Here is a 15,535-nt window from a genome sequence, read left to right on the forward strand (position 1 = left end):
TAACGACGATTAAGAATATGTAATGGATATTTCGATGGGAGATGGGTATGAAAAGTAACTTCGTAAAGTCTAAAGTCGTCGTCCTGCAGACCGTTTCGTAGTTCCATAGTGTTACATGCGTTCGGTGCCCACGCTCTTTACTCGGACTGCGTCGTCAAATCGTCTGCTGTTTCATTCCCCCTTACTCCGCTATGGCCCACCACCCAAACGATGTCGATTTTGGCATTCTCAGAGAAGGTGTTAATCTCCTTCCTACACACCAAGACTGTTCGTGACTTTACCGTCCTGGTTGTTATTGCCCTTATGGCTAGCTCACTTTCCGTAAAGATGTTCACACTCGACGTCCTCGCGTGAAAACCACACCACCTCATGCATTCCGTTATCGTCCGGATCTCTGCCGGCAGGATCGTATTATAGATCGTATCTAAAACCCTGGGTTCTCAATATAAACCCCAGCCCCACACTGTCCTCTAGCTTTAGTTGAAATATAATTAGAATTACATTTACATCGATATATTTTATTTGGAACAAAAGAAAAAAATTACATTTAAATATAGAAAATTGATTGATAGCAAAGTATCAGCGGATGTATGCTGAAGTCAATTTACTTGCTACATCCTTTACCACATTCATCCTTATCGCAAATATCACAAAGTGATGTTTTGACTTCATAGTAGACAGTGGCTCGTTGCTCCGTATTGTAGTAGTCATAAACGGTGATTGCGGCCGGCTTTTGCTTGGCAACAGCATGCGATTTGTCGGCAGCAACATCGAAACACACGGGCTTTTTGGCAATCAAACTATCAAAGTAGATAATAATGACAGTATCGGTGTTTTTAGTTTCCACTCTTTGGACCTGTGATGCATCACGAATTTTATCGAAACTGTCAGCATCAGCAGTATAGCCGGAGGGCAGAGAGATTTCCATAACAGCCATGTTAGACTCTTGCATTTCGTTTTCGGCTTGAGGTTGATATTCTGCACAGACATTCATTAATAATTGTTGAGGATTTGGGGATTGTTTACGTTCCTGTTTGACTGCGAAGCTGGGCTGTTTGTCCTTGGAGGCCAGATTGTAACGATATGAAAGTTGAACCAAAGATGAACCTTCACCAGTAGCGGTCATTGAAATTTGACGGCTCGATTTGGGGAGCTGTAGGGAAATGGAAAATAAAATTATTATAAGTCTTAGTGAAAATTTCTAAGAATATTTTGAAGAATTTTAAATTTAAACTCAAACAAGTAAAAACGTGCAAAGTTCGGCAAATAAAGGATAATGGATATAGGCAACCAAAGGATAGTGAAGAAGAATTGCTAAGCTATTGAAGCTATATAAGGTTATGGCTTCAATACATGATTTGGATGATAACGACCATATTAGAAGTCATAGTGCAAAATTTCAGGGTAGCGCTATAGACGCTTAAGAAGCATAATCGGAAGATCGGTTTATAAGGGATCTATAGCAGATTTTTGACCGATTCAGACCATTATGAAGGTTGAAGGTCATAGGAGAAGTCAATGTGCAAAATTTCAGCCGAATCAGATAAGAACTGCGTCCTCTAGGTTCTTAAGAAGTGCATTCGGGAGATCGATTTATATGGGAGCTATATCGGGTATTAGACCGAATCAAGCCATACTTGGCACGTATGTTAGAGGTCGTAGAAGACATCGTTTTGCAACGATTGGGCCCTACACAAGAAGTCAAATCGGGAGATCGGTTTATATGGAAACTATTGGGTTGCCCAAAAAGTAATTACGGATTTTTCATATAGTCGGCGTTGACAAATTTTTAGCCATATAAATCGACCTCGGATCTTGACTTCTTGAGCCTCTAGAAGGCGCAGTTCTTACCCGATTTGGCTAAACCTGATATATTCGGTTGCCCAAAAAGTAATTGCGGATTTTTTAAAAGAAAGTAAATGCATTTTTAATAAAACTTAGAATGAACTTTAAACAAATATACTTTTTTACACTTTTTTTCTAAAGCAAGCTAAAAGTATTAGCTGATAACTGACAGAAGAAAGAATGCAATTACGGAGTCACAAGCTGTAAAAAAATTTGTCAACGCCGACTATATGAAAAATCCGCAATTACTTTTTGGGCAACCCAATAGACTGATTTAGACCGTACTTGGCACAGTTGTTGGAAGTCATAACAGAACATCACTTGTACGATTTCAGCCAAACCCGATAACAATTGCGGCTTGCAAGGGCCCAAGAAGTCAAATCTGGAGATCAGTTTATATATTTGGATATAGACCTATTTGGCCCGTACTTGTTGGAAGTCACAACAAAACACTTTATGCTAAATTTGAGGCAAATCGGACAAAAATTGTGTCTTCCAGGGGCTCAAGAAGTCAAATCGGTAGATTGGTTTATATGGGAGCTATATCTAAATCGGAACCGATATGGCCAGGTCATCAATATTAAGTATCTGTGAAAAATTTCAAGCGGTTAGCTCTAAACATTCGTCCGTTATTGTGATTTCGACAGACGGACGGACGGACATGGCTAGATCGACTCAGAACGTCGAGACGATCAAGAACATATATACTTTAAGGGGTCTTAGATGAATATTTCGAGGTGTTACAAACGGAATGACTAAATTAATACACCCCCATCCTATAGTGGTGGGTATATAAAGTCACAGTTTGGTGCGGTTGATGGGCTGGTGGTATCATTGGACCGTACTTCTTCAAATTCAAAGATGATGCGAATCGTAATGTCACTGTGAATGGTGAGCGCTACCATGAGATGATATCCAAATTTTTGTTGCCCAAAATGCAAGAACTTGATTTGCATGACATGTGGTTTCCAACAAGACGGTGCCATATGCCACAGCACGCGTAACAGTGGACTTATTGAGACGCGAGTTCAATCACGTCTGGGGTCGGTCAATTGGCAGCCTAGACGTGCTATTTAACGCCTTTAGATTATTATTTGTGGGGCTATGTTATATCTCATGTCTATACAGACAAACCCGTTTTAACTGACGCATTGGAAGATAACATTGAAGCATTTATTCGTGAGATATCGGCCGAAATGTTGGAAAGAGTATGCCAAAATTTAACTTATCGGATGGATCATTTGAGGCGCAGTCATGGTTAACATTTGCATGAAATTATCTTCAATTATAAGGATTTTTCTGAATTTTACATGTTTTTATACCCTAAACCATAGGATGAGGGTATACTTATTTCGTCATTCTGTTTGTAACTCCTCGAAATATTCGCCTCAGACCCCATATAGCAAATATATTCTTGATCATTATGACATTTTATGTCGATCTAGCCATACGCGTCCGTCTGTCCTTCCGTCCGTGTGTCTGTCGAAAGCACGCTAACTTGCGAAGGAGTAAAGCTAGCTGCTTGAAATTTTGCACAAATGCTTCTTATAGGTGTAGGTCGGTTGGGATTGTAAATGGACCATATCGGTCTATGTTTTGATATAGCTACCATATAAACCGATCTTGGATGTTGATTTCTTCAGCCACTACAGTGCGCAATTTTTATCCCATTTGGCTGAAATTTTGATGAGGTGTTTTTTCATGATTTTCAACAACTGTGTTATGCATGGTTGAAATCGGTCCATAACCTGATATAGCTGTCATATAAACGGATCTGGGGTCTTGACTTCTTTAGCTTTTATAGGGCGCAATTATTATCTGATTTGGACGAAATTTTGCATGAGCTGTTTCGTAATGAGTTCCAATATCTGTGCTGAGTATTGTTGAATTCGGTCTATAACTGATATAGCTGATATATAAACCGTTCTTGAATTTTGACTTCCTGAGCCACTAGAGATCGCAATTCTTACTATCGGATTTGGCTGAAATTTTCCAAGAAGTGTTTTGTTAAGAATTCCAACAGTTGTGCCAAATATGGTTTTAATTGGTTCATAACCTGATATTGCTGCCATATAAACCGATCTGGGATCTTGACTTCTTGAGCCTATAGACGGCGCAATTCTTATCCCATTTGGGTGAAATTTTGCAAGAAGTGTTTCGTTATGACTTCCAACGATGGTGCCAAATATGGCTTAAATTGGTACATAACCTGATATAGCTGCCATATAAACCGATCTTGGATCTGGACTTCTTAAGCCACTGGAGGGCGCAATTCTTAAACGATTTTGCTGAAATTTTGTACAACGGCTTCTCTCATGACATTCAATATACATGTTTGATATGGTCTGAATCAATCTATAGCCTTATACATCTCCCATATAAACCGATCTCCTGATAACTTTCTTGAGCCCCTACAAGGGACAATTCTTATCCGAATGGACTAAAATATTACACAATGACTTCTACAATGTTCAGCATTCAATTCATTTATGGTCCGAATACTATAACTTGATATAGCTCCAATACCATAACAGTTCTTATTCGTTATCCTTCGTTTGCCTAAAAAGAGATACCGCGCAAAGATCTCGACAAATGCGATCCATGGTAGAGGGTATATAAGATTCGGCCCGAACTTAGCACGCTCTAACTCTTTTTTTTAATGATTTTCAGTAGCATTTCATTTATATGGAGAAATATTAATTTAGTTAGCCAACTTACCACATGTGTTTGCAGTAACAGCGAGTTATCTTTGTCCACCGAAAATTGGCCTTGGGTGGTTTTCTCACCATCTCCATCTTGGGCTTCAAAATCAATGGACATTTTACCATCACCAGCGGCAGTATATTTTTCAGCAAAACTTATGAGCGCCTGAAGGCCAACAACTGTATCCTGGGTGGAATCGAAACCACCAAGGCTGTTACGTTGACCCACTAACCACTTGATGATGGGCAACAATTTACCTGCTTCTTCAGTAGCCACCAGGGATTGCAAGATGTAAGCGGTCACTTCAATGTCATTGGCATGATCCTTGTTCGAGTTGGACCACCATTTTAAGCCATTCTCAAAAGTGGATTTCTTTTCCAGTTTCTCCTTAAGTTTGCCAGCACTGGGATGAGTGACTTTATTCAAGACCACCGCTGCTATGGCCAAAGCATAGGCATTGTCCTCCTTCTCAATGTTATCGGCCAAATATTGCAGGGCTTTTTGAATTTGAGATTTGTATTTCTCAGCATAAACCTAGAGAGGGAAAAAATTGTATTTACCCTGTAATCTCTAATAATGAATCTCCTACGCACCGTATCTTCCAGCAGAGCCATTAAAGCAAAGGCAGTAAATCCTACATCATTTTGATGGGCGGGATGGAATAGTTTGCCTTTTTGTGGGAAATGGCCATCTTCTTCTTGTGTCTTGGCCACAAACTCCAATGCCTGTTCAATGACAGCTGGGTCAATGGTGATGTATTTCTTGGCTTGAATAAATGAACGGGCCACATAAGCAGTTAGCCAACTGTTGGGTTCACTGCGTCCCTCCCCGAAGGCACTGTAGGCTCCATTGCTGTGTTTATAGGTCAATTCTCTCTGATAGCCGGATTCCATGAAGCTTTTGGCTTTCTGACTAATCAATGGCATGTCCTTTTTAATGGCATCCAGATAGTAGAGCACCAATATATTGGGCACAAAATTTACCATGTTCTGTTCACCACAACCATAGGGCATGCGCACCAATTTGTCAATATTCTTAATTGTGGGACCCAAAATGTCTCCCACAACAGAAAATTCCAGATATTCAGAATCCAGAACCGCCTCTTTGGGTATGTCAGCTTTAAGGTCGTACTTTGTTGGCTCCTTATTGGGATTGCTGATGAATATGGCCTGATTTTCGAACTGAGTAACACCTTCGGGTTCCACCTTAAGCTTTTGATGAATAGCATCACCTGCTAGAGCCGTAATGGCCTTTATCTTTAGAGTAATGTCTCCAACTTTGTTGGGCCTGATCATAAACGATACGGTTTGCCCGCCATTGGAGGGCACTGTAACGTGCTTGGTTCTCTGCTTCTCTTCCAAAACAGTCTCCTCGATATCATTGGTGGCCTCGGTAAAATCATACTCTTGATCCGTGTTCTCCATGGTAACTTCAGCCTCCAATGCTTTTTCCATATAATTGAAGACCACAATGGGTATGGAAATGACTTCACCTCTCTTCACCGAATAGGGTAAATTTGTGCTCAAAAAGAATGGCTGGAAGACGCGTATCTTAGTGGCATTTTCGGCCATGGCAAATCCAGTTTTCTCATTAATGGCAAATCCGGTAACCACCCAGGAGGTAATGGTGTCAGGTATTTTTTTGGTGAAAGTAGCCAACCCCTTGGCATCAGTGCTAAAGTAACGACGTGGTAGGTAGATGTCGAAGGAAAGAAAGAAGAAAACGATTAGCATTGCTTTGATCTTGAAAGCTTGCAAGCACATAAAACACTTTCCAACACACAAAAAGCTTTATACCGCCACAAGCTGGTTAGTGTTATGGATTTATAATGAATAACAAACATGCATAATCATGCGTTATTATATTAGCTGGTAATATGAGAAGGAAATATGAAAAGCTCTACACCGATAAAGCTTACGAGTAGTATGAAATGTAACTAAGAAGAGGAAACGGAAGCAATATAACAATGTTAAAGGAAAACAAAAGAATACATGTTATTATAGCAAGTATGCAAGTTTAGTAGCAGTAAATGAAGCTTTTATCTCAAACATTGAATTGCTATTTACGAGTTAACAAACACTAAAGCAGGATTTTTCCCAATGGATTTCTTAAGTATATATAATAGTCTGTACCACAGTAGTGGTGTAGGGTATAAAAAAACGAGTAGCTAGAGTACTCGTTATAGCATGTATCAAACATGTCTTCTGCAAATCACAAATTGCTCCTCTTAAATAATATTGGGAGGATAACAACAGATTTAGGCAGCTGCAGAGGGCAATACAGGCTTGCAGAAACAGATTGGTTAGGTCCAACTTTCACAGAACCATTACTTGTTCTCAACTAAGTTTGCTTTCGACAGACTAATGGACAAACATTTCTTGATCGATATCGAATTTCTTCACATTTTTTTTATAGAGTTTGAGGACAAAATTTCTTAAGCTTTCCAATGGAAATAAAAAGTTAGAATACCCACGTGTCCCATCGTAGAGGGATTTATATCAAAATTCTGTCTTAGAAAACTTTGTGGGCAATAGCCAATTTTGTAGTACAGGTCCAAACATAAATAAGTAAAAGTGCATTCTGTTCGGAGGGGCCGAATCTTAGTTACTCTCCACTATGGATCGCGATTGATAAGTTTTTTGAACAACTTTTCCAAACCAGCAAATAGATCAGTTTATATCGGAGCTATATAAACAGGAAAGATTTTGGCCATACTTGAAACGGTTGTTGGAAGTTGTAATAAAACCATCAAGGAAAGGGCGGTGCCGATTCTGAATCAATTTTGATGGAGCTTGGCGGAGGTTTCAAATGATAAATGGGAGTAATATCTAAATCTGAAACGATTTCTATAAAATTCAGCTAAATTTGAACCGATTTCGACCAAAATTTATAGATATTGTTGCAGTTGTCGAAGAAAGCGGAGATTGGTCAATAAATGCGTTTGAGTGGCTCAATAAGTGAAATATGGCGATCTACATTTGAGAGCTATATCTTAAACTGAACCGATTTTTATACCCTCCACCATAGGATGGGGGGTATACTAATTTCGTCATTCTGTTTGTAACTACTCAAAATATTCGTCTGAGACCCCATAAAGTATATATATTCTTGATCGTCGTCCGTCCGTCCGTCTGTCTGTCGAAAGCACGCTAACTTCCGAAGGAGTAAGGATAGCCGCTTGAAATTTTGCACAAATACTTCCTATTAGTGTAGGTCGGTTGGTATTGTAAATGGGCTATATCGGCCCACGTTTTGATATAGCTGACATATAAACCGATCTTGGGTCTTGACTTCTTGAGCCTCTAGACTGCGCAATTTTTATCCGATTGGAATGACATTTTGCACGACGTGTTTTGTTATAATATCCAACAACTGTGCCAAGTATGGTTCATATCGGTTAATAATCTGATATAGCTGTCATATAAACCGATCTTGGGTCTTGACTTCTTGATCCTCTAGAGGGCGCAATTCTTATCCGATTTGAATGAATTTTTGCACGAAGTATTTTTTTGTGTGATATCCAACAACTGTGCCAAGTATGGTTCAAATCGGTTTATAAACTAATATAGCTCTCATATAAACAGATCTGGGGACTTGACTTCTTGAGCTTCTAGAGGGCGCAATTCCTATCCGATTTGGCTGAAATTTTGCATGACGTATTTAACAACTGTGTCAAAAAGGTTCAAATCGGTTCATAACCTGATATAGCTGCCATATAAACCGATCTTGAGCCTCTAGAGGTCGCAATTATTATCCGATTTGCCTGAAATTTTGTACGACCATCGTCTCATGACCATCAACATACGTGTTTAATATGGTCTGAATCGGTCTATAGCCCGATACAGTTCCCATATAAATCGATCTCTCTATTTTACTGCTTGAGCCCCCAAAGGGCGCAATTCTTATACGAATTGACTGACAATTCGGAAACGCCAGATCTCGGAGATGGGTAATGTGATTTAAACGAAATTTTGTGTGGTCTTATATAGTACCCTAAAAATAAAAATTTCGGATGGGGTACCTAGGGGGGCCGCCCCACCCTAAAACCTACCAAACATATATTTAGACCAATCACGACAATATGGGTCTCAAATGAAAGGTATTTAGGATAAGAAAACGTATCTGATATCCAATTGTCGAACCAAGTGCTAGGGGGAACACCCCATCCCCCAAAACACCCTTAAATCGGACATATTTACCAACGATGGCAATATGGGACTCAAATGAAAGGTATTTGCGAGTAGAATACGAATCTGATATCCAAATGTGGGACCACGTTTCTGGGGGTCCACCCCTTCCTCAAGCAGGACTTTTTTACTGACCCTGGGAATATGAGGCTTAAATGAAAGGTATTTGAGTGTAGAATTAGAATCTGATATCCAAATATGGGACCAAGTGTTTGGGGGGCCGCCTCTCCCCAAAAACCTCCCCCAAAGAGGATACATTTACGACCATAGCCACATGGGGCTCAAATGAAAGGTCTTTGGGAGTAAAGCACATATCTGATATCAATATTCGGGAAAAGTGTCTATGGGGCGACCCCACCCCCACAACACCACCAACCCCCAAAACGCCCCTTAATCGGACATATTTACCAACCATGGCAATATGGGACTCAAACAAAAGGTATTTGCGAGTAGAATACGAGGCATATGAGGGAATATGAGGCTTAAATGAAGGGTATTTGAGTGTAGAATTAGAATCTGATATCCAAATATGGGACCAAGGTCTTTGGGAGTAAAGCACGAATCTGATATCAATATTTGGGAAAAGTATCTATGGGGCCACCCCACACCCACAACACCACCCTCTTATTGAGGCTCAAATAAGAGGGTTTTCCAAGTGGAACACGAATTCGATATATATTTTCAAGGCCAACTCACTGAGTGGCCGCCCATCCCCCAAAATACCCACCAAGCCGGTCATCTTTGCCGACTATGGAAATATGGGGTTCAAATTAAAGGTATGTGGGAGTAGACCACGTATCTGATATCAACATTAGGGGCCAACTGTCTAGCGGACGTTCCACCACCATAACAACCTCCAAATAGGACGTATTTGCTCACCAAGACAATTTGGGCCTTTAAGAGAATGGAACTAAAAATTCATAGTTTTTAGGGCCAATACCCCAAACCAGACATATTTTGTGACTTTTGCAATAAGGAGATCACATGAGATTAGAAAACGAAATTGATATCCAATTTTGAGGCTAATGGCACGAAGGGGTTCAAATAAATGATATACATATGAGAATAGAGCACGTTGCTGATACATTTTCTGGGCTTAGTGTACCACCCCAATCCCCAAAACACCCCGGAATCGGCCACATTTACCGACCATGTCAGTGTGGAGATTAAATGAAAGGTATTGGGGCGTAGAGCAAGAATCTATACCCACTTTCGAGACCAATTTCTGGGGGTCAACCCCTTTCCCAAAATACCCCACAAGCAGCAATTTTTTTTGTGACCATCGCAAAATGGGGCTCAAATAAAGGTATTTGGGAGTAAAATACGAATTTGATATTCAAATTTAGGACCATGTATTTAGGGCATCACACCTTCCCCAAAACAACCCGCAAAAGGTAAAAACCTATTTTGGGCCATGTATTTGGGGGACGCCTCATCGTGTAAACTCCTTTTAAGCCAATGGCAATATGGGGTTTAAATAAATGGTATCTTAGAGAAGATCACGATGCTGATATTTTTTCGGGGCCAAGTATCTGAGGGCCCACCTCTCCCCCGAAAACACCACTAAATCAGACATCATGAGAATATCGGGCTGAAATAAAGTATTTTAAAAATGGAGTACACCTTACATCCAAACTTAAATTCGTAGACCAATAAAGATCATATTGGATTTAGATAAAGGCACTTATATTGTAAAACTGTTAGTCAACTTTGCATGGTATTTCACTTAAAGATCTTTAATTGTCGAAAATAAATATTACAAGGAAACGTTTGTTCCATATAAACTAAAAGAAGGCACAGCAGAGCGGCCACGATTCCGCTAGTATTGTATACAATCAAACACAAAATATCGATCTGAATACAATCAAATCGGACGAGTCTGAGTCAAAATGGGAACTTGTTTTGTATAGGGTAATCATATGTATTAAGGAAAAATTATAAACATATTACGTTCTTATATCCTTGTCAATGTGTTGAAAACGAAGTGGCAAATTTTATATCCTTATCCTATGATGGTGAATACTACTAGATTTATATGTTTCATCAAATATCTTACTTAATTTAAACTGTATTCAATGATTAACTTATGATAATTTCCCTCTATGAGCGAAAGCTTTTCTTCTCTTTTTATTAAGTGGATAAAGAGTTCCCACTTATTTTTAAAAATTCGGGATTTGTGTATGAATAATATTTTAGTTATAATTGGAAGCTTATAATTGTATAGTAAATTTATATTAGAGTTCATAGAATTCCGTAAAATTCATGTATAAAGTTGTTGAACACAGTATATTTACTTGCTTTAGGATTCATTATCTAAAAAGTTTAGTTGACATCAATCATATTGATGTTGCATTAATACCAAAACAATATCGTATGGTATGAATGATGTAAAGCGCTATAGATCCCATATGGTATTGTTTTGGTATTAAGTCATAGTATTGTTTTACTATCAATACCGTTGATACCATAAGTTATACATTTTTCTTTGGATGTTATCGTAAAAAAAATTGTGATTTTCCCAACATGGCTTTGAAATGTAGGTACACAGGAGTAAATTAAAAAAATATATCCTCTCAAAATAACAGCTTTTTCTTAATGTTTTTTAAGAATATTCGCTCAGTCATCAGTTATCCATATAAGACAAGATGGTGAGAACTCTTCTCAAGTTAAATATAGTGTTGAAATACCTGGAATATGGGATACACATAAAATTTTAGTTTATTTACAGCGTTAACAAAATAATTAGCTTTTAAAAAATGCTCCAGAATTAAAATTTTGACAAAAATCCCAAACCATAAACATGTTTGAAATAAATTATGTTATGTACTTGTCTATTGTCAGTGTATCCCAAATCCAAACATCAATGAAATTTTCACGTATCTGCTTTTGAGATTCACCCATAGTAGCTTGCAATTCACTATCAGTAATAGTTTGATGCAAGGGTTTGTGACTATGTTTTTTTAATTTTGTTATCTGGACTACAAGAGAAAATTAAGTTGTTTTATTAATACATATATATGGTGAATAAACATTTATATATGGTCAATAAAAATAATTAACGAGTATTATTTTATTTAAACCTTATTGTCAGAAAGAGATTATATACGGATTTGTCTGCAACAATGTTTGGCACTGTTAGTTACAATTTGTCATAAAGTTGCTATAATAATAAATATTTAAATCGTTTTGAGTTGGCACTTGGACAAATAATATTTCTTAATATACTATAAAGAAGTCATGTGTGATGTGTATATTTATTGTGGGTCAAAAGGTATCGAATGATATTTTCGGTCCTGAAATTTAAGTAGCAAGTTTCGTATATATACACAAAATTTTACCAAATCTGTGTTGTGGACTTAAAGTTATATAGAATGAGAGTTAAGGACCGAGAAGGGAAGAATCCACTTCAGTAAGTTGGCCTATATGCGGGCTTTTCATATGTATATATGAGAACATTTTGGATTTATTTCATGTAAACTATATTTCGTCAAATCGGGGAAAAAACTAGGCTTTCAGGAAATTAAGAATCATGTTTGATGAAAACATGCGAAAACTGAAATCCACTGATTCTGACAAGTCTTTAATGATATGTTGAACTCCTACGTCATGCCAGAGAAGAAGTACAACGTAAAAACATTACAACAGCTTCAATGGATATGTTGTTTCTACATTCATAAGTGTGGCTATGAGAACCTCACTTATGAAGGGGAGCTAGAGACGATTTGAATGTTGGACCTACAGACATACAGTAGTATGAAGGGAAGCTAGAGATGATTTGGATGTTGGACCTACAGACATACAGATAGAGTATTAAGCAGCAATCCGGTTAAGATACTTAGGGTGCTGGGGAATGCATCGAAATTTAAAGCAGGTCGCACCTCTATCGGATAATAGAGATGCCTATAGCGGAACTGGATGGCATGGCGGATATTTTGGACCGGCAAGCATGGATTGTTATAATGCTCAGCCAAGATCACATTGTTGTACATCGAGTGCGAAGAGCGATTAACGCTTACGCTACATATGGTATGATCTGCATGATTTTGGTACCGATTAACAGTAAGAGCTGGCAAAATATTGACGGCACTATCGATACTATCTTTATTTAATTTTTTGGCTGAATATCGATTGATAATTTTCCAATGGATACTATCGCTAAATTAGTGCGAAGAGCGATTAACGCTTACGCTACATATGGTATGATCCGCATCATTTTGGTGCCGATTAACAGTAAGAGCTGGCAAAATATCGACGGCACTATCGATACTATCGATATTTAATTTTTTGGCTGAATATCAATTGATATTTTTCCGATGGATACTATGGCAAAAGTTAAATTTTTTGCAAAATTAAACAAAAACAATTAAAAAGGCGTTTAGTTCGGCCGTGCTGAACTTTCAATACCCATCACCTGGGGTATATATATAAACCACATTTTGTCATAATCCGGTGAAAAATACATAATTTATGCCCCCATAGCAGCTTTATCGAAATATGGTCCGATTAGAAGCAAATTCGACACGGACATTGAGAGGTCCAATAAGCATAAGTCGCTGATCAATTTTGTATAACAAAATATTGGCGTTTTTGGTAGCCATATGCAAATATAGACCGATCTGAACCATATACGACATGGATGTCAAAAAGCCTAACATGAGTCACGGTGTCAAATTTCAGCGAAATCGGATTATAAATGTGCCTCTCACGGGGCCAAGACTTTAAATTGAGAAATCGGTCTATATGGTAGTTATATCCAAATCTGAACCGATCTGGGCCAAATAGAAGAGGGATGTCGAAGGGCCTAACATAACTTACTGTCCTAAATTTTGGCAAAATCGGGCAATAAATGCGCTTTTTATGGGCCAAAAACCTTATATCAAGAGATCGGTCTATATGGCAGCTATATCCAAATCAAGAGCGATCTGGGCCAAATTGAGGAAGAATGTTGAAGGGCTCAACACAACTCACTATTCCAAATTTTGACGAAAGCGGACAACAAATGCGCCTTTTATGGGCCAAAAAACTTGTATAGAGAGATCGGTCTATATTACAGTTATATCCATAGCTAGACCGATCTGTGCCACACAACTTAGTGTCCCAAATTTCGAAATATCGGACAATAAATGCGCATTTTATGGGCCCAAAATCTTAAATCGAGAGATCGGTCTATATGACAGCTATATCCAAATCTTTACCGATCTGAGCCGAATTCCAGGAAGATGTCGAGGGGCCCAACTTAACTGCCTGTCTCAAATTTCGGCGACATCGGAAAATAAATGCGCCTTCTATGGGCCCAAAACCATAAATCGAGAGATCGGTCTATATGGCAGCTATATCCAACTCTGGACCGATCGGGGCCAAATTGAAGAATGATGTCGAAGGGCCAAACATAACTCACTGTCCCAATCTCCAGCAAATTTGGATTGTAAATATTGCTTTTATGGGCCTAAGATCTTAAATTGGCAGATCGGTCTATATGGAGACTATATCAAGATATAGTCCGAGTTAACCCATCTTCGAACTTAACCTGCTTATGAACAAAAAAAGAATCTGTGCAAGGTTTCAGGTCAATATCTCTATTTTTTAAAGACTGTAGCGTCATTTCAACAGGCAGAGGGACAGACAGACGGACATGGCTAGATCGTCTTAGATTTTTACGCTGATCAAGAATATATATACTTTGTAGGGTCAGAAATTGATATTTCGATGTATTGCAAACGGAATGACTAAATGAATGTACCCCCTATCCTACGCTGGTGGGTATAATAAGCAATCCGACACTGAATGTATCCTTCAAGATACATTGCGCCTATAGAGGGCGCAATTTTCATCCGATTAGACTAACATTTTGTACAATGATTTAACTCATGACTTCCAGCTGACTTTGGTTTTATTTGGTCTGTGCATTGATATTGCTTTTTTATAAATAGATCTCCTGATTTTTACTTCTCATTTTCGTTTGAAATATCGATATTTATTATTAAAACTATCGAAAATATCGAATGTTGTGATTATCGATAGTTTGCCAGCTCAATTAACGGTAGGGCTGTAAGTATAAGCTGTCATTAAAAAAACAACAATGGTAGTATTTCTGTATTTAATCATAACGAACTGGAAACTTTGGAGACCATACTACCGTTAGAAAGTTTATTTATAACTTGTTTATTACAGAAGGCTTGGGATCTATAGGTCCACACAGATGTGTCCGTAGAGGGCAACTTCAATGATGAGTAATATCCCCACTACTTTGGATTATGGCAAATAACTTTATTTTATTGTCTGTGGATAAAAGTGGTGTAAAAGTTGTTATTGGGAGAAGAAAATCATGCTGAAAGAAGAGGTGACAATAGAAAATCTGCTGTGTGTTCATGCCATGTAATGGCAACAAGAACGAGTAAAAAGACATTAAGTTCGGCCGTGCCCAACTTTGGATACCCACCACCTGGGAGCTATATCCAAATCTGAAAAGATCTGTGCCGTCTTTAAGAAGGATGCCGAGGGCCTTAACATAGCGCACTGTCCTAAATTTCAGCGAAATCGGACAAAAAATGAGCCTTTTATGGGCGCAAGACCGAGAGGACGGACTGTATGGCAGCTATATCCAAATCTAGACCGATCTAGGCGAGATTAAAAAAAAAAGATGTCGAAGGGCCTAACATAACTCACTGGGCCTAACATAGCTCAGAGTAATGAGACAATTTATGCGCCTTTTATGGGCCCAAAACTTTAAATCGAGATATCGGTCTATATGGCAGCTATATCCAAATCGGGATCAATCTAGACAAAATTTAAAAAAATAT

At 38.4% G+C, this 15,535-nt stretch overlaps 1 protein-coding gene across 11 annotated transcripts in view; it reads right to left on the reverse strand.

Moving 5' to 3' along the window:
• Positions 1-497: 497 nt before the first annotated feature.
• Positions 498-15,535, reverse strand: part of LOC106084938 (alpha-2-macroglobulin) — a 98,658-nt gene continuing 83,620 nt past the window's right edge. For 10 of the 11 annotated variants that reach the window (XM_013248910.2, XM_013248918.2, XM_013248917.2 and 7 more), the window contains exons 6-8: positions 5,142-6,222; positions 4,564-5,082; positions 498-1,153 (exon numbers count right to left, since the gene is read on the reverse strand). In XM_013248910.2, coding sequence (XP_013104364.2) covers positions 605-1,153; positions 4,564-5,082; positions 5,142-6,222 — 2,149 coding nt within the window. In that variant the 3' untranslated portion in view covers positions 498-604. Of the gene's footprint in view, positions 1,154-4,563; positions 5,083-5,141; positions 6,223-11,562; positions 11,714-15,535 lie in introns of all 11 variants that reach the window. The other variant, XM_059365058.1, reaches the window with a different exon arrangement.

The sequence above is a fragment of the Stomoxys calcitrans genome, chromosome 3 (assembly GCF_963082655.1).
Source record: "Stomoxys calcitrans chromosome 3, idStoCalc2.1, whole genome shotgun sequence".
Taxonomy (NCBI): Eukaryota; Metazoa; Arthropoda; class Insecta; order Diptera; family Muscidae; genus Stomoxys; species Stomoxys calcitrans.